At 45.1% G+C, this 25,822-nt stretch overlaps 3 protein-coding genes across 4 annotated transcripts; 2 read left to right on the top strand and 1 right to left on the bottom strand.

The window, feature by feature from the left end:
* Positions 1-471: 471 nt before the first annotated feature.
* usp37 (ubiquitin specific peptidase 37) lies at positions 472-11,069 on the top strand. Of its 2 annotated transcripts, none has more exons than XM_080839142.1 (24): positions 472-602; positions 1,906-2,154; positions 2,275-2,446; positions 2,565-2,659; positions 2,766-2,881; positions 3,057-3,134; positions 3,251-3,339; positions 3,442-3,529; positions 4,544-4,699; positions 4,889-5,020; positions 5,981-6,104; positions 6,393-6,598; positions 6,723-6,840; positions 6,941-7,020; positions 7,132-7,296; positions 7,453-7,500; positions 7,602-7,740; positions 8,010-8,235; positions 8,457-8,596; positions 8,773-8,833; positions 8,988-9,103; positions 9,204-9,273; positions 9,943-10,081; positions 10,171-11,069. In XM_080839142.1, the coding sequence occupies exons 2-24, from the start codon at positions 1,981-1,983 to the stop codon at positions 10,250-10,252; spliced, it is 2,814 nt and encodes a 937-aa protein (XP_080695268.1). In that variant the 5' UTR covers positions 472-602; positions 1,906-1,980; the 3' UTR covers positions 10,253-11,069. The 2 variants fall into 2 exon arrangements, with proteins under 2 accessions (XP_080695268.1, XP_080695267.1); XM_080839141.1 differs by having other exon boundaries at positions 8,439-8,596.
* A 279-nt stretch (positions 11,070-11,348) lies between these two features.
* On the bottom strand, positions 11,349-12,561 carry ybey (ybeY metalloendoribonuclease). Its single transcript, XM_080839143.1, has 4 exons — positions 12,087-12,561; positions 11,849-11,980; positions 11,692-11,760; positions 11,349-11,607 (listed from the first exon to the last, which is right to left on the bottom strand). Exons 1-4 carry the CDS (start codon positions 12,294-12,296, stop codon positions 11,512-11,514), a joined length of 507 nt encoding a protein of 168 aa, XP_080695269.1. The 5' UTR covers positions 12,297-12,561; the 3' UTR covers positions 11,349-11,511.
* A 244-nt stretch (positions 12,562-12,805) lies between these two features.
* Positions 12,806-25,560, top strand: mcm3ap (minichromosome maintenance complex component 3 associated protein). Its single transcript, XM_080838360.1, has 29 exons — positions 12,806-12,876; positions 13,219-14,872; positions 14,971-15,218; positions 15,345-15,426; positions 15,561-15,687; positions 15,923-16,119; positions 16,448-16,587; positions 16,685-16,882; positions 17,112-17,380; positions 17,518-17,680; positions 17,796-17,956; positions 18,200-18,438; positions 18,741-19,021; positions 19,855-19,955; positions 20,038-20,169; positions 20,259-20,372; positions 20,701-20,853; positions 21,004-21,201; positions 21,362-21,430; positions 21,527-21,661; positions 21,765-21,921; positions 22,204-22,492; positions 22,646-22,743; positions 22,845-23,235; positions 23,551-23,811; positions 23,988-24,117; positions 24,359-24,547; positions 24,784-24,952; positions 25,120-25,560. Exons 2-29 carry the CDS (start codon positions 13,315-13,317, stop codon positions 25,288-25,290), a joined length of 6,420 nt encoding a protein of 2,139 aa, XP_080694486.1. The 5' UTR covers positions 12,806-12,876; positions 13,219-13,314; the 3' UTR covers positions 25,291-25,560.
* Positions 25,561-25,822: the final 262 nt, after the last annotated feature.

Raw genomic sequence — 25,822 nt, 5'->3', positions numbered from 1 at the left:
TAGGCTACCATAACTCTCTCAATCCTCAACTGATTTTCACAATCCAGGTGTCATTGTAAAGGGAATAGGCCTATCTGGCTCTGTCTAGTCATGTGATCCATTTTGAGTTTAGGGGTGTTTGAAAATTTTGTCATCATACCTACTATATAAATACAATTGAATTGAAAACAAGATGGCGTCCGTTAGGGCGAGTAGTGTCCATCATTTTTTTACTGTTTGCAGTGCGCCAACCGGGCACTTTCAGTGCACTGAATTCTGCTGATTTTGTCAGTGAGGCGCCCTAAGCACTGAAAGTCAGAGCTCGAAGTGCTCAAGGGCGCGGTAGTAGAAAGAGCTCATGTCAGCGTGCATCCTGTTGCGCCTTTGCACTGACAGCCATCTCGCGCGAACACAAATTAACACAGTTCGCGCGAGCCATTTCCGCTGTGATTTTCACATTCCCGCCATCATCGGCTGGTGAACTTTAGCGTTGTGGAGCTCACTGTCAACAACACGGTACTGGGATCACTCCATACCGGCAAAACAGCCACACATTTATCGGAAGACTATTGGGATCGATATAATCATTTTGAATTATCTATTAGGATACGTCCCTGCTGAAAGTAAGTTATAGCTGCTTTGTAGTTGTTTTTTGGCGTCGTTTTCATCTTCAAATCACAAGCAAGCGAATTAGCCAGCTAGCGGGCTAACTCCGGCCTGTAGAGAGGTTTATTGCTAAAGTTAGCAAGCTAACGAGTAGCGTTTAGGTAAATATTGCCGTTGTCCGTTAAATTTCTTCTGACAGTGACCGAATGAAGGTTGCTTGAATTTGTAATTTTGTCATGCGTTGTTGTCTCAAAGAGTTTTTCGTTGCATCCTGCGTTCATTAAAGTAGTCCGCAGGCATACAAGCAGTTCAACCGCGTGTGATGTTGGCGAGCTAGCGCATCTATGTTGGTTTTGCTAGCCATTGCTAGCTAACTGTACTAATTACGGTGTGCCTGGGTGAGTAATGTCGCTAGGTAACCTCAGTTCATCACCCATCACTCATTTTCTGAAATATGTTGCAGTTTACTTCCGACTTAGGACGCTACCTTCTCACGTGATTGCGACGATGACAGATATGCTTATTGGGTAACGTTAGCTATAGCTAACTTTTAAATGCACTAACTTTCCTTCGTTAGCTGTACTAGCTATTAGCTAATTGTGTGAGTACCGCATAAGGGATGCTGCTAGCCATTGAGTAGTAACCACTGTAAAGTGGCAGACGCCTCTACAATAGCCATTGAACGAACGAAAAATGTGGGACTGGTTCCCGACCGTCTTTTTAAGTTATTGCTGTTTAATGTTACACTATTATGCCGACGTCTGCATTGTGTGTGTAAGTGTACTGTTTTGTTTGGTGATGTTGGCCAAATATGTGCGTGCATTAGACCAGTGATCAGGTCCCATTAGCTTGCCAGATGCTTCTGTCCAGTTATTGTGTCTTACTGAGATGCAGTGATTATGGACCTAATTGCAGGTAATTATGTTGATTTGTTTTTTAAACCGTGAAGCTTGTCAATTGATGGCTTAACTTTTACCCAGCTAGGGAAGTTGAACACTAGGAAATATTAGTTCAATACCATTCGTGGTTAAACAATTGAGTGTATTTTGAACCATCCCGAGAATATAAAAACATTCAGTTGTATACTCCGTTTTAATCTGCCAAACGGCATTCATTTACTGTGCGGCTCACATTCTTAGCATATAAGGTGAGTAAAATAATTTTCAAGTTGCTGTAGCTCACATCTATGTCCGATGAATTCTGCATGTCACTTGTCTTGTGAATTATCCTCGAACACTATGGTCTCTTTCTAAAACACAGCAAACTGACTGAATTGCTTGTCATATTTAGTTCTAAAACTTTCTGTCCATTCTCTTGCAGCTGTCGTGGAGACCTGAAGACTTGAGTCCCATCCTCCGTTCAAGTCAGGATCTAGAGCGCTGCATCTAGGCTGTCATGGCAGTCGCAGTGCCTAAGCTCTCCAGCGGTAGCGCTGTCCGCATTCGCATCAACAGTCTGGACTTGGGTACCACCAGGTGGAAAGAGGGTGTCTTTGAGATCCATGAGAAGGACAACAAAGTCAACATGATACTCAAATACAACAGCGGGGGTGCTCCGAAAAATTTCCAGGTTGGTTACAGTTCAAGTGTTTCCTTCATAAACACTGTTTGCTTTAGGACCTACTTAATCTTTTTCAATATTCAGGAGACGGATATTGCCACATTAACAATAATTGCTTTGCATCTTCAGTTGAACCACAATGTGAAGAGCGTTGTGTCGGGCCCCATGCGCACCTCCCACAGCCGATTGGTAATCACTCTGAAGGACTCCAAGGATGTTGTAACCTTTGACAAAATCCCTACTGTAGTGGCCAAGACAATGAAGGAATATCTTGATTCGCTTAAACAGGGGAAACAAACAAGTAGGTTTCCTCTTGATGTCTTTTCTGTAACGAGTCATTTCTTAAATGCCTTCTTCAAAAATGTTAAGCGGCCCACAACATATTCAAGTGTTCATAATTTCTTTTTTCTTTTCCTTAGTCCCGAAAACGAGTCCGGGAAGTGCTAGTTTTGGAGTGGTGCTTGGAAACCGTTCAGTGACAAATGACAAAATCCTGTCTACCCCAGAGAGACAGGTGAGATGTTTAGAAGTATATATAATATAGGAATAACAGCATCAATCGCATACCATCAAAACATGGTTTGGAACATTATTTCAACAAGTGGATTTTGAATGCCTAGACTACCCCGAGACGAGGCGGTACTGATGGCCGGGAGGAGAACACCCCTAGGAAACCTCTTGGGAGTCCAAGCCGAGTTTCCTCTACACCTGTCCGAACTGGCCTCTCAGAAAATAGGTAGGCTGATGTGTGGGTCTGGTCCCTCTCCATCTGTTATGCTGTCACCTGGATCAGAAACATGTCTCCCAGTCGTGAGTTAATTGTGGATAAGGTTTGGTTTGGTGGGTATCTAATTTTCCTAAGGGACTGGTCCGTACTGATCAGCACGTTAATGTTTTTTTCTCCCCTTCAGAAGTGAGAAGAGGAAGAGGCTCATAAGCTCGGAAAGTGATATAGGTGAGGACTATCCCAAGGAAAACGACTCGTCTAGGTGAGCGACACTATTCAAAAGATGAGTGCAGAATACAAAAATAAATCCCACACAAACAGTGTGACTAGGTACCAGTAATGGTGGTAACAGTGGTGTCTTATCTCCCACCTCTACAGCAACAACAAGGCAATGTCTGACCCTTCCCGCAAGTTTCTTCTCAGCTGCAAGGAGAAGCTCAAGCAATCTGAGGAAAATAGGACCTCAGGTTAGTGTTTGGAATATGGAATTTGAATTCGATTAGATTTACTCTTGTTTCTAATGTTTAGGCTTCGTTACATGATTGTGTTTTGTTGTGTAATTTTCACAGCCTCACCTGCGCCTCTACAGCCATCCTCATTCTATGGCAGCAGACCAGGTGCCAAGGACTACACTCAAAGCCATTCTTTCCTGGACAGGTATAAAGCCAATGTTGCTGTAAATTAATTTTTTCAGCAATCTGTTACGGCAGGGGCCTCAAACTGAAATTACAGAGGGGCCGATGAGCGTACAGTCTGGTCAGTGGGGGGCCAGATTTTTTTGATCTGTTGGCTTGCCCATCACAATACTGTAGATACAACTTTTGAGTGTGGCAATTTTTTTTTTTTTAATCAAGTGTACAATTTAATATATCTGTCAAAATACAGCATCTTTCCATCTATAGTGATCTAAAATTAATAGTTTACTGATATGCTGATGATCATTGATGGTGCATAGTCTGTTGTTATTCCTCGGAGCGACTTCCATGACAAACTAGCATGCTCAATTGCAACACACAGTTGCTCAAATACATCTCAGCTGTGGTACGACCTTGCATTATCTTACACAATGTTATTCGTCTTTCACTTCAAACTGGTTAACACCGCAGACAAAAATCGCGAACTGATCATTATTATTAATGTCAGTGCTCTCGTCCAGAGCTACATAATACGAACTGAAACTGACACACAGCTAGATTTATTTTCCAATAATGACCACTGGACTATACATTGTCCTGCTTATTATTTGGTTGCTTGTCAAAAAGTTAGAAGACATTCCACCTAAATACTTATTTTTAATGATTTTGTCGCCTTTGTGTGATAAAATAGTTCTTCACGCATATTGAACTTGAAAGTCTCAGGTATTGCGTAGCAACCCACTACGTGTGACTTCAATTATGTTAAATGACTGGACTACTTGCGTAATGATATGAAAGGTTTTGTGCTTCCAATTCAAATCTTTTGCCAATGGCAGGGGAAAACGTTGGGGCTGGCCCATTCTAATCAATCGAACTTTTTTTGCAACATTCTAAGCGGCCGGATGAAATCGCTTGGTGGGCCCGATCTGGCCCGCAGGCCGAGATTTGAGACCCCTGTGTTACGGTATAGTGGGTGAAGGATGACCTGTACATACCATTTGAAGTGACACAGTTTATGGTTTGGGTATGTGTCCAGGTCCAGCAGCACAAGCCAGTCTCCTTCCTCCAGAAGGAGCTTGATGTTGCCAAATCACTCCACTCCCTTTAAAAAGGTGCGTCCCTCACTTGACTACGGTGGCTGGAACAAACCAAGGCCATCAACGCTTACCCAGCAACAGCCTTCACTGCAGGGGTGAGAATAATTTCTATTACACATTCTATCAGTTAGTAACAACACACAGGTTACAGTTTAATCCCAACATTGTGTTGCATGATGTATATCCACTGTACTTGTAAAATGCAGGTTAAAATGTATGTGTTTTTTTTTGGTTGTTTCCCCCCCCCCTTTTTTTTTTTTACATTTCTTAATTTCTACGTCCAGATTCTCCAACCTAGGAAACACATGCTATATGAATGCAATCCTGCAGTCCTTATTTAGCCTGCCATCCTTCTCCAGTGACCTACTCAAACAGGGAATCCCATGGAAGAAGGTTCCCAGTAATGCCTTACTCAGGTAATCCATAAACATCAACTGACATCTATGTTGCAATAACTTAGCAAACAGGCTCTGTGGGTCTTCATTTATGCACTTCATCATCTAGCCATTAATGTAAACCAGGGGTTTTCAACTGGTTTTGTCCCAGGGACCAACATTCTGACTAGAAGTCATTTTTGGCCCACTGATGTTTTGTGTTTGTAACCGACGCCGCCCGCACACATATTCTGCCTATGACACTTGAACATGTGAAATAATCATGGTAGATCACTAACCTCCACCGCCACGCCCCCTCCATCCGCACACATAATCCGCCTGTAGCACTTGTCAGTGTAATTTCTCTGCTGAATAAGGGTCTACATCAGTGTATTTCAGGCAATGCAACTTTGCCATTCAGACTATTTAGATTGACATATTTTTCTTATTTTAGATATTTTTCACAATATTCAAGAGTACTTTGGAAATGTATTGAAATATCAAAACGAATTTATAAAAATAAAAAAAGTCAATGGGGAACTGATCAACATAGGCTCATGTCGCAGACCCCCGGTTGAAAACCCCTGATGTAAACCATTGGGCTGCAACTGAGCTACTTGTTGAGACTAATTACAGGATATCTATGCTTACTCTGGGTTCACTTCCTAATGGATTTAGGCCTGTAGTTCAAAAATCGAGCTTTCCATTTTATTTTAGCCTCCGAGAAGGGATTTTGGCAACTAAAAACAGTGACAGTGGGCTTATGCATCCATCCTTTAAATTACACTGTTCACTTCAGTGACTTAGTTGAGCCTCTTAAGGTACAAATTAGTATTAAACAGATAACACAGTATAGCAGGTGTTTTTGGTATTATATCAAAACTTTAATTTCGTCATGTGCTGTTGCTGTGTCTAGTTCATTTTTGAAAGTTTAAAACTACAATTCCTGAAGAAAACTTATTTAATTTTTAAATGCACTTTGGGTCCCTTTTTGTTTTTCAGACGCTTTGCACATCTGCTTGCTAAAAAGGATATATCGTGCCCAGAAGTGAAGAAAGATTTGCTGAGGAGGGTTAAGAACTCCATATCCTCCACCGCAGAGCGGTTCTCTGGATATATGCAAAATGTAAGCATGTGTTTAAGGCTAATATTATGTTTATGCTTACTATTGTTTTTGTGTTTAGTAATAGTGTTTACTCATTTTGTAATAATGGGAACAAAAAGAGCTGAGTAGAGGTTAATGTACTTCCACACAAGTACCTTTGTTGTGAAACAAACTACTTCAAATGTAGAATAATGTTTTGACCTGATTTAAAGTAACACTATGGAGTTTCTGGGGCCACCAGGTAGGGGGTCTATCTGTAGATGTCTGGCCCTTTTCTGTATTAATACAATGTATGTTTGGACCTGGTAGGATGCCCATGAGTTCCTGAGCCAGTGTCTGGACCAGCTGAAGGAGGATGTGGAGAAAGTGAACAAAAGTTTGAAAAATGAACCATCTCCACATGACGAGTCTCAGAGTGCACGCTTGGGCGAGGAGGCAGACACCTCTCGTATCTACACCTGCCCTGTGGTGGTTAACATGGAGTTTGAGGTGCAGCATACAATCACATGTAAAGGGTGAGTAAGATGCTCCAGTTATTTGTCATAACGGGTGTAGATTGGTGTTGTTTATTTCCTGGAGGGAATGAGTAGCAGTGGAATAGTGTTGCAGTCTCCCTAAATTTGCATGGCACATTTGCAGGTGTGGAGAGGTGGTTCAGAAGCGTGAGCGGTTCAATGACCTTTCAATCGACCTGCCGCGCCGAAAGAAGACTCTGCCTCTGAGATCCATCCAAGACTCGCTAGACCTCTTCTTCAGGGTATGCGTGGTTCATCACTACAAACGCTATCAGGATTGGGTTTGAAGTGGCGCATCTAGTCAAAAGTGTTCCAGACCCCTCATCATGTTTGTTTCCACAGATGGAGGAGGTCGAGTACTCATGTGAGAAGTGTAGTGGGAAAGCAGCCACAGTCACGCACAAATTCAGCAGATTGCCCAGGTTTGTGTCTTGCATTCACTTGGTTCCCTCAAGAATGCTTGTATAATGACCACAGCATTAACCATCAAACACCCTTTGTTTTGTTTCCCTTTGCTTAATATTGCTATTTAGGGTTCTGATCCTTCATCTCAAGCGGTACAGCTACAATGCCCAGTTGTCTCTCAACAGTAAGCTGGGCCAGCAGGTTGTGATCCCAAAATACCTCACGCTGATGTCCCACTGCACAGATTCCACACGGCCCCCCCTCAGTCTGGGCTGGAGTGCACAATCAGCTATGTAAGCACAGTCTTACAGCAATACCTAATACAAAATGTTTGTCCTTAAGCAGTTCTTTCTCTTGGGCCAGTGGGTGTGCATTTGTTTTGTCCTTGACAGTTTTACAGTTTTGTTCCTGCCATGCTTTGTAAGGGGCTATTCTCTGTGCTGTTGTAGGTCACGAACACTGAAAACCTCGCAGACTGTGAACAACTCCTCACAACGGTCAGCTTCTGCTTCTGGTCCCATCGGAAAATGCACCTTGGTTTTAGTCTTTCTAAAGGACTTTTAATTTTTTTTTAACCATGATTTATTTCTTGTAACAGAAAAGGGACCCTTAAACCTTGCACGTCTACTTACACCATTCCGGATTCTGACAGTGAAGAGGAGCTCATCAGAAAGGTGGTGGTCAACCGCAAACATCCACTGAGTGAAAGCCTGGCTGATGACGAGAGATCTGAGGAGGTAAGCCTTTAAGATCACATGGACCATAAACGATTGTGCCCATCCTGCCATTCATCTACTCTTACCTGCACATTAAGGTGTTGTGTTTCTGCCGCTATGTTGCAAGCCAATGTAGTAGCTACCAATGAATAGGGTGCAGTAGAGTTGTACTGTATCCGGTATATTTGTCCTTTTTATTTTGTTATGCTTTTGTTAAATGTTCCGCTTGCTAAGTCATGATGGCTATGATCAGATTGTGCTAAATTAGTTCTGATTTGACATATCTGCAGGTCCCCCAGGCTCAGCCCAGCATCCAGGCCGAACAGTCTGACTTCACTGGCATCAGTGATGATGAGATGCTGGCAGCTGTGCTGGAGATGAGTCGCCATGAGGCGACGCTGGCCCCGCCTCCAGAGGATGACCCCACCAGTAGCCCTGACACAGGGTTTGGAGACGCTGATGGCCAGGACCTGACGGGCCACATGAATATGATAGAAGCAGACAAGCCATCAACTGGTATGCTTTGGTTGTTTTAGCATTGTGCCACATTGGAGTCCATGCTGTTGATTGAGTTTATGCTGTCTTGCTTTTAGTTTTAGTTTAGCTGTCTTGCATGGAAAGTGCATGAGCTTGGTCATTTATTAGTTTGGGATGCATGGCACCGTTTGGTAAAGAAACCAGCTAAATCTCTCAATTGAAATGTTGTATTTGTGTTATAGATGTGCTTGACTCCTTAGATCTCACCATGGACGAGAACAAGGAGAACCAGACTCCAGACGTGCAGGGTGAGCTTGACTGGGTGCAGCAGTACAACATGGAGCAGGAGAGGGAGGAGCAGGAGCTGCAGCAGGCCCTCGCCCAGAGCCTCCAGGAGCACGTAAGAGCCCGCTCACTTCAGCTTGGATGTCCTGTGTACTTCACACAGGCTTTGATACATATGCTTGGATGTCCTGTGTACGTCACACAGGCTTTGATTACATATGCTTGGATGTCCTGTGTACTTCACACAGGCTTTGATTTAGATAGTTTACCTTTTGACTTCTTTCTCCACAGGAAGCTTGGGAGATGAGAGAAGATGATGATTTGAAAAGAGCCACAGAGCTTAGTATTCAAGGTCTGTTTAAGTTGGAATCTACTCCGGTCGTCCTTTTAGCATAAACATCTCCAATAGGTCTGGATGGTCATGCCATTTTTTCCTGTTTTTAATACGTTTATAAAGGCAGGATCCTCTCTATTATTTATTTAATGTTTCTTTTTACCTTTTGTAGAGTTTAACAACTCCCTGCCCGAGTTGGTGTGCTCTGATGATGACTCTGGGAATGAGGACGTGCTGGACATGGAGTACACAGAGGCCGAAGCTGGGGACCTGAAGAGAAATGCTGAGGTGAGGGATAGGACAGAGATGTCCAGAAGAGTTTTCATTTGTACTTAATTATGTTTGAGTGCTTTGATGAGCATGTCTGCTTATCCCCTACCTCTTCCAGAGTGGAGACATGGCCAACTCATTCAGACTCATCAGTGTGGTCAGTCACATTGGCAGCAGCTCTTCCTCAGGTAAGGGTACTGACAGAAAACTGGTCAGGGTTTAACCATTCATGTTTGGAATTGGTTTCCATTAGATGCTGTGCATCACGAGGGTGCCGTTTATTCTAATCCTTTAAAAATGACCCTTAGAAACCTTAAATTAGTGACTAGTATTATTAAAATGGGCCTGTAAGATGTCCTCTTGAAAGCAGCAACCTGTTGCAACAAAGCGTTCTAAAACTGGCGGGGTTCAGACAGCTAGGACCAATGACTGATATCTTGCAACAGCACCAATGTTTCCTTACAAGGCCTTTTTTTGCTGTACTCGTTGTTGCCAGATATGAACTTACCAGTTGGTTGGCTAGCAAAGTTAACTAGCTGACTTGCAAACTGTCAGTTGATTACCTTTAGCATATAATTTCTGACTGATGTACAGACACAGGTGTTTTTCAAACCAAATCAATAAGTAGTTTGCCGTCTCCCGTGCCCTCTGACCAAAACTGCCATGATGCTGTGTCTTGGTAACCTTTTATTAAAAAAAAAGACTAGTAAAATTAGATTGATGGAATTTGTACGAACAAAGTCTTATGCAACCTCTGACATAAAATGCTATAAATGACATTTTTAATAAGCCCTCTGGTGTTTTTGCTTATAACCTTCTTTGTGTAAACTTGTGTTAACTGTCCTCTTCTCTCAAAGGTCACTACATCAGTGATGTGTACGACATGAAAAAGCAGTCCTGGCTGACGTATAATGATATGGATGTGTCGCGCACTCAGGAGTCTGCGGTACAGAGAGACCGTGACCGAAGTGGATACATCTTTTTTTATATGCACAAGTGAGTAGTCAAGGATCTGTTTAGTTGTAGTCTTCGATGAGTATCCAGGATGAGGCCATTGACTGACCTTGTTCCCTTGTTGTCTTTAGGGATGTGTTTGAGGAACTGTTGGAGCTGGAGAAGGCGGGGGGCAGCAGCGAAGCGAGCCGCACTGTGCTGCAGCCCCTCTGAGGGGTGTCTTGTGTGTGTGGACTGGGCCTCAAACCTCCAGGATGTCATCAGGTGGCTACATGTGCAGCCCCTTTTTCTCCGTACTACTGATCACCCGTCCACTCATCTACTCCGGGCACTTTTTCTTTCCCATCTATAAAATTTAACACTGGTCAAAGTCTTGTGTCTTCTCGTCATGCTAGACTTGAGACACACACCGCTGTTTGTGAATCGTAATAGACAAATTTTGACACTTTACACATTTCTGGGTTGAAAATTGTTCAGCCTATATATATATATATATATATATATCCCACCCGGCTTGTCGCCAAACAATTGCCTTGTTACAGTAATTCTTCGGTACAGTAATCTGTTACAAGTCACGCATTAACAACCTCATGCGATGTGTTTGATTTTAGAAAAATGTCGGTCCTCCTTGTGACCCAAGAGCAGTCTCTTCATTTATGAGCTTTCTATATAATTCTCTATAATAAAGATCTATTCTTGTATGTGTTCAGAGAAGCAAGATGGACAGTATGAACTCTATCTTTAATTCTATATGCAGATAAATATGGTGCAATATTTATTTGGCCTGCTGGCGTCTGTTTGTCATATAAAGATGGATGGGTGATTTCTGGTTAGTCCTTATAGCTTTACCTGTGACTTTTTGTTTTATTCACGTTTTATTTTATGAGCTAATTTAATCTAGCTTATCTTTTTATATATATATTAAAATCACTCATGCCTGTAGTTCCTTTTTTTCCCCTTCTAGCGCACACAACCGCCCACTCTTCGATGAGTTTACCATTTCCAAAGAAAATAAATCTGGTGTAGAAGGTTTCTTCTCTGGTCCGTTTAATGTTAGGGCCAGTAATCCCGTTTTCCGGCTTGCTTTTTTTTTTTTTGCTCAAAGATATTTGCCTAGCTGCTCATAGTAAGAGTGTATTGAATGAACTATGTGAGTGCATATGAGGTGTACAGCCACAATAGTATATAAGCTCTGTTCAATTGCCCAACATTAAGCTTTTAGCCACCTGAAGCGCATTTAAATAAAACATGAGAAAAGACGCATCTCTTTTTGTGTTTTATTATCCGTTTAGCTGCACGTATCGCTTGGCACGATCCTTGACACATTAACACATATCAACCTGACCTTGAGGTATTATGTTGTAGTAGAGCGGTAACAAAGTCACTTAAAAATATCAGGGGTTAGACCTTGTGGTCCAAACTTCAAGTGATAACAGATGTTTGCCTCCCGGACAAGTTATTGTATAAAATGGTCAGCTTTCTTGAGAGCATTTCTTTGAAAGAGGTTCCAGTCGGCTCCCAGTCAGTCTGTTGAATTCTGCCAAAATGTAGCTTTCTCTCTGAAACATCTATCGAAAAACGAGAAGATATTAATCGAGATCGTAAACCCTCGTAGTGGTAGTGCATCACAATGAAGTGAATTAAACGAGTACCTCTTTCCACTCCTCGTCTGTTTCGTGTCTGTATCCAAGTAAATGACAAATTCCGTGAGCGGTGACCACCTGCACAGAAGCATACTTGAGGTTTGAAAGAGGAAACGCCCATTTTAACTTACATTTTTAAAACTATTTTTTTTACGGTTTTGCTCACTGTTAACGTGCTATGAAAGTCTTGAGATGTCCCTTTACACTGTTGCATCACATATTCCACTCCAAGGAATATGTCACCGAGGTTGAGCTCGTCTCTGTGCAAGCCACACGGGAGTTTACCGGGTCTCAGGTCCTTCAAGTAGATCAGATCACTTTACAAAACCGTCCAATTCATTTATGAAGGTTACCAATGTTAAACGTATGCCATATCGTTGTCAAATTTCGAAATAACGTCTTACCTCGTAGAAAGGAAACGATAATACATCGGTTGCTGTATTCTTTTTTCTGTAGATGTTGTTAATTCGTTGCATTTTACAGTTGTCAACACATATTAAACCCACGTCAAATTTCTGAATGCCCAAAATATGCCTCAACGTTTCTACATCTTTGCGTAGTCTCGCGCGCCGCACAGGCACCACGTGCTGGAGATTGCGAATAACTACACCCATAGCAAAAAGATGACCCGGCACCTTAGTGTTGCTAACCCCAAACGAAACACCGAACTTCTCACAGTCTGTAACTCAAAAAAACATTTACAACGTCAGAATACTTTCCACGAAATAGCCTACCAACACGTCGGGCATATTACTAAACAACTGGCAATCATAGACGAATTATCAGGCGATAACAGACTTGTCTAGCTATTGCCTCAGGTTGATCATAACTAAATAACGTTAGCTAGTGTACAGTCTAACGTTATCTATCGTTGACTTAGCAAAGGATAGTCGCTTTTTCATTAAATGTTATACAAAAATCCTGTCTCCAAACAGTGCCTTAATGGACAGATCCGAGCGAACTGAAATAACGTCGTATAAGGTTAAATGCTTGTCCTTTGATGAGACCCTGTCCTATTTGCCGTCATGTACTAGTAGTGGACCTTAACTGGTGAAGCACAGTGTTTTCCGTGATTCAAAAGCAGACGGACAGGAACCGGAAATTACCACAGCTCTGTTTTCATCTTTCTTCGTGCAGTATCAGATACGGTGTAAATTGTCTGGAGCATTCGGAAAAGAAAACGTCTCGAAATGGGTTAGTAATAACTGCAGCAAGGATTGCAAAGAAAATGTGTATTCGTTCATAAAGTTGAGTAATATTTGGTATAGTCGTTAATTGCAGTGGATGGACATTCATTAACGTTAGTCATTTCTTAAGTCAGGGCAGTCGTCGCCAGATACTTTAACTTGCTCTCTAATTGACCATGGCTGTATACTAGCTACTAAGTTCTTAAAATAAATCGTTGTTAAGAATGTTAAAAATGGCCACACTGCTACATACATGTTTTGGATGACTTTATTTGAATAACCTATCAAGCCCACTGAAGTTAGCTAGCAATATTTATTGTAATAGAGTTGACTGTTTCTAATGTTACAGGTTCTTTTGGCACGTCGATGAGTTGAAGGAGTTGATAGTTTTTGTGCTGCACCTTTTCAAATCAAGGAAAGCGCTTGTCCTTGTCCTATTCTGACAATGAATCCATCAAATTTTTTTGCTGGCCAACAGGGTGCTTTTCAGGCCCCAAATAATGCCAATCGTGGAGGAGGTATTTTTCAGTCTTTTACACCGCAGGGCACAATTAACCCCCCACAGAATGTTAGCTTTGGACAGACGTCAACATTCGGCCAGTCATCTGCATTTACTCAGCCGTCAGCCGTCTTTGGCCAGGCCTCTGGACAAGCCTCTGTGTTTGGACAGTCCTCAGCGTTTGGTCAGACTCCGTTTGGTCAGAGTGGAGGTCTGGTTCAGAGCACCGCACAGACTCCAGCCTTTGGACAGTCTTCTCTGGGACAAACCACCACAGGGTTTGGCGCTCCACCATCTTATGCACAGTCAACTGGACAGAGTCAGAGTTTGATGTTTGGACAAACATCAGCGTTTGGACAGACCCCTGCGTTTGGACAGACAAGTGGATTTGGTCAGCAGACCTCTGGGTTTGGCACTCAATCAGGGATCTCGCAGGGGGCGACAGGCTCCTCTGGGGCATCTGATGGAGCCCAACCCATGAGCTTTGGCACCAAGACATCCTTTAGCCAGCAGTCTGGCTTCTCACAACCCACAACAACACCCACTCCTTCCTTGAATGTCCAGAATGTTGCACAAAATAGTGGCTTTGGCATGTCTGAATTCAGCTTCAAACCACCCAGTGAAGCTGTCTTCAAGCCCATCTTCAGTGCAAGCCCAGAACCCGCTAACACTCAAACTCTGTCTGAACCCTTTGGGACATCGAAGTCTGTTCCTACCAGCATGGACAGCAGTGGACCAGCTAGCACTGGATTCTCTCTTTCAGGCATCCAGACAGGAGGACTGGGCTTTAATTTTTCCCAGCCCGCCGCAGCGCCGTCAATCTCTGGCCCAGCTGCTGGGGGCCCTCAGAGGGAGATGCTCCCCACCAGCAGCAGCTCTGCCAGCAGCCTTCAGTTCACCTTCTCTCGGCCTGCTGTGCCATTGAGCAGCAGCACTAGCGTGACCCAGTCGACAGCGGTCCCCAGCAGCCCATCTTCCTTCACCTTCTCTGCTAAAGTTCTTCAGCCACAAGCCGAGGTAGAAAAGTTTCCCTTTGGCGGGGCCGGATCCAGACAATTGGCTTTCGGAGCCCTCAAGGTGAAGCCTGAGGCGACAGCAGGCTCAGAGGTGAGCCGGGGCAACGAGGAACACTCCGGGGAAAGTGCCTTTGGCAGCTTCGGGAAAGGAACCAAACGGAAGGAGGAGCCAGATGACCCCACTGCTGCTCAGGGAAAGACTGCCAAGGTGGAGGTGGATGACCAAGGTGCAGCAGCCGCTCCAAGGCAGCCGTCAAAGCGGCCCCTTCTGCGGGGCCGTGCGCAAGGGCTCTTTGGGAATGCCATGCGTGGTGTCCTGAAGTCGTCTGTTAATCCTGTCAAGAGGGAACCAAAGGAGGATGGTCAAGCCCCAGAGTGGGGACAAACCCAGAGGCCCGACCCCCCAGCACCAGCTGCACACACATCAGCTCCTCCTCCTAGATCCCAAGCTCCAACTCGGGAAGTTCTTGAAAAGGCAGACGAAATGGGTGAGTGGGTAACCCATGCCTAGCACATCTTTTCTTGCTCTCTGGTATCCTCAATTTGAATTCTATTACAAATGTAATGTCCCGATTTTGTCTCTAAGGCACCCTTGAAGATCCAGAGCCTGAGGCTCAGACCCCCAAACCCGGAAAGCGTCGCCAACGGCAGGAGAGCTCAGACAGCTTAGGGGGTCTCTCTCCCACTGACCTGACAATCCTCCAATGCAAGGGCGTCCCTCCCAACCTCAACAGGAAAGAAATCATTGAAAAGCATTTCAACCGTTTTGGGAAAGTGCGTAGAGTGTTCTGCAGACCTCAGAAGAATTTAGCCATTGTGCACTTCCAGGATCACGTGAGTCATGAATACATGTGTTTTGTTTTCAAACTATAAAATCCTCATACTAGGGTCATACTGCTCGCGTGTGTGATGTCACTGCTAATATGGTATCTTGTTCTTATATGTCTGTACTCTTGCCAGGCATCAGCAGCAAAAGCGAAGAAAAGGGGCAAGATGTTGCATGGACAAGAAATTAGCCTATTTTGGCAGCGGAAGAAGCAAAGTGAGTCACACAAATTTGGAACTTGGCTGTAAAACTGAACATTAAGGCAGACTCCCTCTGCATTGTGATCTTTAAAGTTATTTGCTTTGCACAAAGCAAATTTAGTTTATTGCTGTTGTTTCTGGTCTCAAAAGGTCCAGCAGAGAAGGGTGCAGGGTCCTTTGAGGGAGAGGACCCTGGAAGTGACACAGTGGAAGACAGGCAAAAAGGTTTTCAGGCCTCGCCTCTCCGAAGGCCTCTACAGAGCACTATCAGCAAAGGGTGAGCAAATGTGTATCTTGTTCTCTCTTACAGAATCATATCTCTCATGTCATGACATCTGTCTGTTTGGATTTGCATTTTCTCTTATGGCCATTTGGGTCTTTCATTGGATTCTTACCTCTTATTTTTCTATTGGACTGAATAGTGAAATATATCATCATATGCGACTTAAAACTGTTGCAGAGCCATTGGAAGTGACTTTGTTGTGTGTTTTCCTTTGTGATCTATTTCTCAGGTCTCCACTCAAGAAGTCTTCGATAGCCAAGGCCCTGCAGTTTGAGAATGACCAACAGCAGGAGTCCACTTCAGAGAGTTCTGAGCGCTCAGTCAGCAGCCTGCCTTCCTCACTCTTGCACCTGATTGGTCAGTTGGCAGAGACGGCAGAGGAGAAATACCGCCTCCTCGAGCAGAGGGACAAGATCCTCCGACAAGGTACCCACTCCTGGGATTGCAAGTATATAGTCACATGATCAGATACACCATCAGATACTGATTACCTGATTGGCATATGCCACTGATCGGATCAGGCCTATTCAGAATAAGTTGCTGATGTTATGTCACACCTATTACTGCCTTGTTCCTGATGTGGAAATCTCTAGTCATAAAGGGCCAGAGGTGTTAGATGTTATGAACACATTGGGGCTCCTAAGACATAATTTCTAAATGCATTAAGTAGTTAATTAATATGTTGTTGTCAAGTCCTAGTTTGTGTTGGCATATGGAGGTGAGGCATCATATAGATTGCTTTTTACTTTGCCAGGTCGGCCCAAGAGGACAGATCTGGATATGTCCAAGGTGTTTGTGGGGACGTGTCCTGACATGTGTCCTGAGAAAGAGCGCTACATGAGGGAGACGCGCAACCAACTCAGCTCCTTCGAGGTGGTACCAGAAACTGAGAAGGTGGGTTCCATCCACATACTAGTCAGACTAAATGGAACGGTTTCTCAACATTCTACCAGCCTATGTATACTGACTGTTTGTCTTTGCTGCCTATCAGGTGGACCACTGTGCATCCATCAAAGAGTATAGCAGATCTTCAGCCGACCAGGAAGAGCCCCTCCCCCATGAGCTGCGAGCACTTCCTTGTCTAAGCATGACCATGGACTACTTGGTCACACAGATCATGGACCAGGGAGAAGGCAACTATGGCGACTGGTATGATTTTTTGTGGAATCGAACCAGAGGAATTCGAAAGGTTGGTGAAATTTGAAGCCTTCACAACTGAATATCAGAAAATAAAATGAAAAGTTAGGGCAGCTCAAAATACATTTATTTTGGAATAAAGGAACTAAAGGAAACATTCTTTGCTTACTAAAATGGCCCTTAAGGTTATTTCCATTATTTTTTTTCCATTATTTATGTAGTTAAATGTGGGACGGTTATAAAATTTGATTTGTACTCATTGTTCTGTGCCACCTCTTCAGGACATCACCCAGCAACACCTGTGTGACCCCGAAACGGTGTCCCTGATTGAAAAGTGCACACGCTTCCACATCCACTGCGGCCACCACCTCTGCCAGGAGCCCATGATGTCCTTCGACGCCAAAATCAACAACGAGAACATGACCAAGTGCCTGCAGAGCCTGAAGGAGATGTACCAAGACCTGGCCACCCGTGAGATATACTGCCCCAATGAGGCTGAGTTCCGCCAGTACAACGTCTTGCTCAAGATGAATGATGGGGACATGCTCCGGTCAGTCGCACCTGCTGGTTTCTCTGTCGTCTTAGTTATTGCCTGTCATCTCATCTAGTTAGCACCTAGCCTTCTTCTTGTAAATGTCCATGTGCATCTTTCCGTTGATGGAGTGTTATTTTTGTCTCCCTATGCAGAGAGGTTCAGCAGTTTCGTGAGGAGGTGCGGAATTCTCCCGAGGTGAAGTTTGCGGTGCAGGCCTTTGCAGCTCTCAACAGCAATAACTTTGTTAGGTTCTTCAAGCTGGTGAAGGGCGCCTCCTACTTGGCAAGCTGCCTATTACACAGATACTTCAGTCAGGTATGAAAATGGTTCTAATTACTGTGCGATGTTGTTCGCTTATAGCTCTTCTCAAATTGCTATCAGGTCTTAATCTTTGATTTTCAGAGTTGTGACCTTTGTTGTGCGTGTACAGGTCAGAGTAGAGGCTTTGAGAGCCCTCAACCAGGCCTACACAAGTGGGTCTCACAGGCCTACCGCTTTTCCCATTGAGAACCTGGTCAGAATGCTAATGTTCCGGAACACAGCTGAGGCTTCAGACTTCGTCCAGAACTACGGCCTCGCGATCAACGAAAAGTCAGTCAATAGTCCTGTCCTCACACACATTAAATCTGAAGAACCCTGTTGTTTTTCACTTTTGTACCTTGATTTCATTATGATGATTGCATGATTTTACTTTGAGAAATTATGAACTGCAAGCTGATGTTGTATAATCTCAATCTTAATTCAGCCATCTAGAATATTTTGCAGTCCCAAAAGTGTCCTATACACATTGTGATGAATGTGGTGTTCTTAATCTTGTGCAATTTAATGTTCCAGCATGGTGGAGCTCAGTCGCACAACCTTCCAGGAGCCGGATCTGTCGCTCCCTCAACGGAAATCTCTGACCATCGAGAATAAGAGGACGGTGCTTATTGGTCAGGTGGTGAATGGTGGGCCCCTGCCCAACCCGCCCCAGCACATACCCGTCTGCAGCTTCGACTCCCAGCACAAATACAGGGGCGACATACTGGCCACCGAACCAGCGCCCTCTGGAGGTCGAACTGCTGTTTTAGGAGGTGAGAGCACAACTGATCATCGCTGATCCTACTTCTCCTTGATAATATTTGCAATACACTTTTTTTTTCAAATTCAGCTATTTTTCCTCACGGCCCTGTAGCTGTCCGTTCTTTGTGTGCACTTAAAAAATAGACAGTCCTGGATCTGTTAATCTCAAACACACTAAGTGGCTCATTTCAGAATAGGGAGCGGTGTACTTGATTGGTTTGACTGGCTCCAACAGTAATAGCTTCTCATTTGGATGGCGTGGACAGTGGAGTGATGTCTCTGCCCCACTCACCCTACTCCTTTGTCTTTGTAGCTGTGCCCTTCAAGCAGGAGCAGAGGCCTGCGCTGGAGTCCGAGCCCAGGCCACTGCTGAGGCCCAGGCTGCTGGTGGAGCCCCGGCTGCTGGCTGAGCCTCAGACTGCAGTGGAACCAACCCAGCCTGATGATGCTGACGGGACGGAGCAGCACATCCAACCAGCAGCCCTGCCTGGCCCTACTCCGGAGCTCCAGAACCTCTTCCAGCCCATAGAGCAGCCGCAGCCCGACAAGCCTCCATCACCACCCCCCAAGCCAGAGGTCATCTACTCAGATCAGGTGAGCTGCCGTAGGATTCATGATTATATGTAAACTAGTGCTGTCAGTTTAACGCGTTATTAACGGCGTTAACGCAAGCCCATTTTAACGGCGTTCATTTTTTTATCGCGCGATTAACGCTGTGTAGTAGGCTAAAGTTAGGTTTGAGTGAATGGGCGCGATATGGCGAAATGGATGATAAAAACCTTCTGAATAGAACGTTTACCTTTAAAAGTTGTGTTGAGCTTCACTGTTGTCTGAAAATGTCAACAGGCAGCTGGCTGAAAGCAAAGAAGTAGTAGGCTTACCTTTTATTGGTAACCTAACTGTTACAGTTCATTGTTTTTGAAATAAGAGGCCTGACTTCTATGTTGACAGCAAACTTTAAAAAAAGAAAATATTAAGCCATGGTTTAACTGCACTATAGGCTAAGTCCTTGTTTATCTGAAATGTGCATTTTATAATTTTATTTTGTACCGCCCTGTTTGGCAATGTTGTTTTTCAATAAAATAAAACATTGCATAAAGCAAGCCAATCCACTTTTCCATGTTGATAAGAGCATTCAAATTTTTTTATTAAAGCGACATTTAGAATAGATAAAAAATTGCGATTAATACATTTGCAATTAATCGCGATTAATTTTGAGTGAGCTATGACAAAAATGCGATTAATTGCGATTAAATATTTTAAAAGTTTGACAGCTCTAATGTTAACCCATGCCAAGTCATCGTCAACAGGCTGTCATTGAATAGGCATGAATAATCTTTATGTATCCCGCTGCAGTGTTCTGGAGAACTTCATAAACATTTAGTCAAATTGCTTCTGTTCTGACGATGTTTTCGTTTGCCTGTTAGGACATCATGGCAGAGGTGGAGTCCGTGGTGGAGGAGGTGCTGGTGGCTGAGGTGGCAGGGGTGGCCAACGCCGGGGCAGAGTATGTCTCCACAGCCCTCGGGTAAGACTGACCGCCAACAGGCCTCTCAGACTCTGGATCTGTGACTGAGCTCAGTTATGTCACTGTGGTTTTGTGCTTCCAGTGTGAGCGGTGTCCAGTTGGAGGCGATGGTGAGCGAGGTGGTGCATGAGATGCTGAGAGACGTCTCTGCGTCTGAGATCCTCACTGAGAAGGAGCGCATCGCAGCGGAGAAACACAAGCTGGAGGAGGCCAGGTTGGACCTCCCTCATAATACATCTGCCCCTTTAAGTTCAGCTGTACCCATTGAAGTGCTCTGACCTCCCCTCTGCTTCTCTCCACCAGACGGAAGCAGGAACGCGAGGCTTTACTCGATGTCTTCAGCAGTGACCTCTGCCATGAGATCAGTGAGGAGGTCGTTGTAGAGTGCATCAAGGAGACGGCCGCCTCAGAGATCCAGTAAGTGCATGTTTGCCAGTCACTTGAACAATGGTTGTAGTATTTGAAAAGGACTGGCTGGCTGTTTCACCTGCACATTTTAAAGATGCTTCTTCATGATGCGATAATAGAAACTCTTTTGGTTTATCAGGACTGATTTAGAGAGGCGGTGGAATGTAAATGATGTACCATGTTCAACACAAATATTTATAGTTAGCCCAGAGATAAGCTTGCAGCTCCAGTCTAAGGTTATGCCACTTTGAAGAATTGTGGCTGAGAAAGATGGGCATTCTTGTAATGTATTGCATGGTATGGTATGTAAAGGTTGTGTTGTGCTGCTTTCTGTTAGGTTGGCTTTGGAGGACAGGGCAGCATGCGTGGCCCGTAGCTCCCAGGCCGTGTGTGACATCCTGGTGGAGGAGACGCTGGTGCTGGAGCTCAAGCAGCTGGCTCATGAGATCCTAGATGATGAGCTGCAGCGCATTCGCAAGTTCATTAAGAAGTAAGTTGCCGCCACCTCTTTGGTGTTTGTGGTTAAAGGATATTAGTCAGCAGGTTTGCACACATGTACGAGTAATAAGGGGGACTTTTTAACCTCACACCCTGCCCCAACTCCCAATAATGGCTGTGTGTGTGTGTGTGTGGCCTCTAGGTGGCGTGATGTTGTGGCTGTGCGCCGGCAGCTGAAGAGACAGATGCGAGGTTTCCCAGCAGCCCCTTGCTGTGTGGACCCCCGCTTCAAGCTGAGGGCCCTGGCCCCAAGCGCCCCGCACAGTCCCTCTCTGGACAGCCTTGCCAAGGGCCTCGTCAACCTGGGCAATGCCGGAAACATGGCAGTGTCCTGCATTAGGTACTATATCTATCAACTAAAGTTTGACCCTTAATGACAGGGTTTTCCCAGGAAGTGATTTACAATTATTATAGGGAACGGTGATTTTGGAGTGCAGCCAGATGTTGGTGTTGCTGAGTCTGTGTTTGGAAAAGATGGTAATTTCTTTGTTTACTTGCAGGCTGCTGAAATTACGGAAGGAGGCACTCCACCAGATGAGGGTGAACTTCTTCTACAGTCAGCTCCTCAGGTAAGGATTGAGCAATACAGTAGACAGCATTGTACTCTACATTGTCTTAATACTAAGTTTTTGAGTTGTTTGTTCTTTTGCTTCATTCTTTTTAAGTGAATGTGTCTGGACTCCTCTTGACTTGCCCACGCTGGTGGCCGAGAGCATCCCAAACCCACCTGACAGAATCTTCTGGAAGGCCATGCTGTTGCTGCCCAGCAGTCATGAGAGCGACGCCAGCGTCACAAACAGGTATGAAGGGAGCCACAAACTGACTTAATGTCGGGGTCAAGAATGGACATGAATACGTCTGTCAAAGGTCCAACTCTCATTTGTCCCCTGCTCTGGCACACAGCATTCTGACTGACTGGCTGGAGGCTAAGTTCAGTGGGGGAGAGGAGAGGGTGAAGAGCAGTGACATGCCCCCTGCTGGAGCGCTGCAGACGCTCACCATCAGTAACGGCCTCCGGGAGCTGGACCAGAGGACACACAAAGTACACGTCTGCATTAAGGTAGCGTAGGCTGATCATCTCCTTAAAAGCCATTATTATCCAAATAGATTAAGGTTTTAAGGAACTGGAAGGAAATTTAGGTTGGGCATTTAAGTGTGGAAATCAAACAATGAGGGTCCATTTCCAAAATGAACCCTCTCTCACAGACCCCCACACACACAGACAGACACAACACATTCCCTCAGAACTCCAGGGTCTTGCAGAATTGATTTCTTTTCTGTTACTGACTGAGTATGATGGGTCGGCTCTGCTGCGTGATGATGACTGGTGTTTGTTGATCAGGTGAGCCGCGGGCCCCTGGGCGAGGAGGCTCAGGCTCAGCTGGAGGAAGGGAAGGAGCTGCTGGGCACCAACGCTCTCCTGATGCTGCTGCCCTCCAGCCCGGGCTCTGGGCGTCTGGGGCAGGAGGAGGAGGAAGAGGAGGAGGACGACGAGGACGTGTCCCTGCTCTCAGCCTTGCTCCAGCTCAGGCAGGTCCAGCAGGCCAGCAGCTGGCACGTCCCCATGCCCCTGGCTGTGGTGGTGCCCGGGCACCTGGGGGAGGGCGTAAGCGACCAGAGGCTAAAGGAAGGTATGAGAGCCGGTGCAACACCCTCTGCCTGCAACACTTAACCATTTCAATCATTAGTGGTAGTAACTGTTGTCATAGCAGAAGTCATAGGCAGTCTTCCACTTCCAGCTTTAGTGTCTTACACTGCTTCTCTCTTTTCTTCACTGTGTCTAGACCTCATGCTGAAGTCATTAGTGGATGATGGACTCATTTCAGAGTATACGGTCATTCGCATCCCCGAGAGCACCAATGACATGCAGGGAACTGAGCAGGTATGTCTACTCGTGTTCTATTTTCCCTTTCATCCATTTGACCTAATACGTCATTCATGTCCAAGTGCTCCTGGCAGTAATCCTGGTGTTCGGTATACCAGGTTAGCCAGGCGGTGAAGTGGCTGGCTGCCCACTCGCCAGCGGCCTCCCTGCTCACCTCTCAGACGCTGGTGGACTTTGTGGAGGCGGGCCTGTGCCGTGAGTTCAGCTCCAGGCTCTACCGGGACAAGCATGACCGGATGCAGGCCGGCCTGCCCTGCCAGGACCCAGCACCCGTCATTCAGCTTTACAACAGCGTGCTGCTGTTCCTGGCTGGCCTGGTGTCCTCGGAGCAGCTGTCCAACATGTCCTGGCCCCCCGCCGAGTTCTCGCTGCCGGAGACCAGAGACCTGCTGCCCCACCTGGACTGGAACTCCCCGCTGCACCTGACCTGGCTGAAGAGGGCCGTCCTAAGCCTGCAGCTCCCTGAGTGGGACCTGCCCCCAGAGACTGGTGAGCTTGGGTCTGGAGGTGTGGGTGTGATCATGCTTAGGTCATTAGTTGATTTACCTCTTTATCTCTGAGGTCATGTGCTGATAAAAATTATTTGAATGCATTTTTTCAAATATTATGTTAGTTCATATTCTTAAAGGGAATGATTGAGGAAGAGGTAGTTTATCTGCTTTTTAATATACATTGCATCAAGCATAAATCACGTGAATCATAGGCAGAAGTTCAGCATGGCAGAAGTTCAGCATTCAGCATGGAAATGAGGAGATAGAATTGAAGAAAAAGCATCTGTGTCTTTCTCCTGTCTCTGCTCTCCAGCGTCCTGGCCGTGCCTGTGTGCCTCCATATTCCAGTACGTCTCTCAGATCCCCTCCTCCCGCCACAGCCAGCCCCTGCTCATGTCCCGGCTGGAGAACCTCTTGGTGAGGGTGCGCTCCCAGAGGCCAGAGGACCAGGACCAGGACGAGGATTTGAAAGCAGGCCCCTCCTTCCACAACATGCCCTGGGATGAGATCATAGCTCTCTGTATAGATCACCGGCTGAAGGACTGGCGGCCCCCAGAATGCCCTGTGTCGGAAGGTGAGGGAATAATAATAATAATAATAATAATAATAAACTTTATTTCTATAGCACCTTTCATGAATGGTGAATTCAAGAAAGGGCGATGCAAAGGGAGTAGTGCAAAAAAAAGCTGAAGATAGTAGGGAAGATGGTGTAATTTGGACTTCCATGGTGTTATTTCTGGTATTCCACAGATGCCGTGACTGAAGATGGACAGATCCTGGTGTACTTCCGGAAGGAGGGCTTGTGTGACTTTATGCCTCCATCCAGCTGGGAGGCGGCTGTGAAACGCACACATAAGGAGAAGCAGCAGGAGATACACCAGTAAGACAGCAGAGTTCTTTGGAGAAGCAGCTTTGATTTTAAACACACCTTGTCTCTGAAATGAATTTTGAATGGTAGAATCTAATTTGTGACTTCAACTGGGTGCTAAATGTTTCAGATTTATTTCTGAAGGAACAGAAGGACTGATTCAATTTGCACCTTTGAATAAGAACAATTCTGCAAATGCATTAGAATAGAATAGACGTGTGGGAATTAATTCATTTATATGCTTGTCCTCCAGGTCCAAAGCCGACTCCAGACCAAGTTTCACCCCACCCATCCATGCCCTGAGACAGAGGCTGTTCCGGAGTGTGATGGAGGTGGAGGAGGCACCCTCTGAGCTGGACGTCACCCACACACCCTCCACCCGGGAGCTGCTGCCCCAGCGTCTGCTCTCTGGCATCGAGCAGGAGAAAGCCCACAGCCAGAGGTCAGCCCCGGCCCCTGCAGTCTTTTACATATATGCACAGTAGAAATGGTAGATGGAATAAATATTAGTAATTTGAAATGAAACATTACAAATGTTTAAAAAAAATCTATGTCAATGAGAAATTAGTGATTCATTGATTGGCCAGGTAAGGGAGGCTACTGCCCACAGTGTAGGTATTGGATGGATGCAGACAGAGAGCAGCTGATAATGACCGATTTATTGTCTTGACCCACTAGGTTTGAGGAGCAGCTACGGCGTTGGCTGGACGGAGACTCTCTGGACACCCCCTCCCTCCCCCTGCTCATCCCCTCCACACTGCTGATGCTGCCGGACCTCATGACCCACACTAGGAAACCCTCTGCTGCTGCTGCTGCTGCCTTGGCTCAGGATGCTTCACTCACACAGGTACGCCTCAAGCAGCAGGACCTTCTGCTCCAAAGACACCAATGGGAACTTCTGTCCTGTTTTTATCCTGCTTAGTTGTTTGTTTCAGGTCATCTGTGCTGTTGATGTTGAACTGTTGGAACAGTTGACAGTAAATGATTTTCACATTTTGTGTTTTGTGTTTGTAGGCAACTGACACTGATGATTCAGAGAAGTTTGGCGGTGACCGGCTCCGGAATGCTCCTCTATCCATTGCCCAGCGTATTCAGGATCTGAACCGAACAATCGCAGCCAGTCGACAGGAGGAGCTTGTACTTGGATTAACCCTCAGTAGCCTGTTGGACATAGTGGAGGACTGAGGACTGAATGAACACTTTCCCTTCACTTTCCATTAATGATGCCTTAGAAAAGCTTAGAAAACCTCCAAAAGCATTGAATGTGGTTTATTCTGCAGATGTTACATCAGTTGTGTTTGTTTTTTGTTTTGTCAATTTAACCAATACAGAACTCCGTTGTATTTTATTGTAAGGCATATTTTTGTTTTAGCAGATATTGTTTTCATCATCATGAGACTATGGGAGATTAGAAGCTCCTAGTTGGTGGTGGAGTGATATTTTAAGCATATTTGGTTGACATAATTAATATTCAGATAATTGTCAAATTTCTTTCAATGTGTTGGTTTATGTATTTGTGTTTTGTATTTAAGAATTAAATAAAAGTGTAATTTTTGTACTATTTAGATGTTTATTAACATGTTGAGTTGCTTGAATTTTTTTTTTCTAAATCTTGTTTATACTTGTGTATGGTGGGGATACACATACCCCGCCCCTTACTCCGCCTTGTCGCATTCTGATTGGGTACTAGCTCCTCTGGTCATGTCTCTCCATGCTG

This window comes from Sprattus sprattus (genome assembly GCF_963457725.1).
Source record: "Sprattus sprattus genome assembly, chromosome: 5".
Classification (NCBI taxonomy): Eukaryota; Metazoa; Chordata; class Actinopteri; order Clupeiformes; family Clupeidae; genus Sprattus; species Sprattus sprattus.
This window is presented reverse-complemented; position numbering and strand designations above follow the sequence as displayed.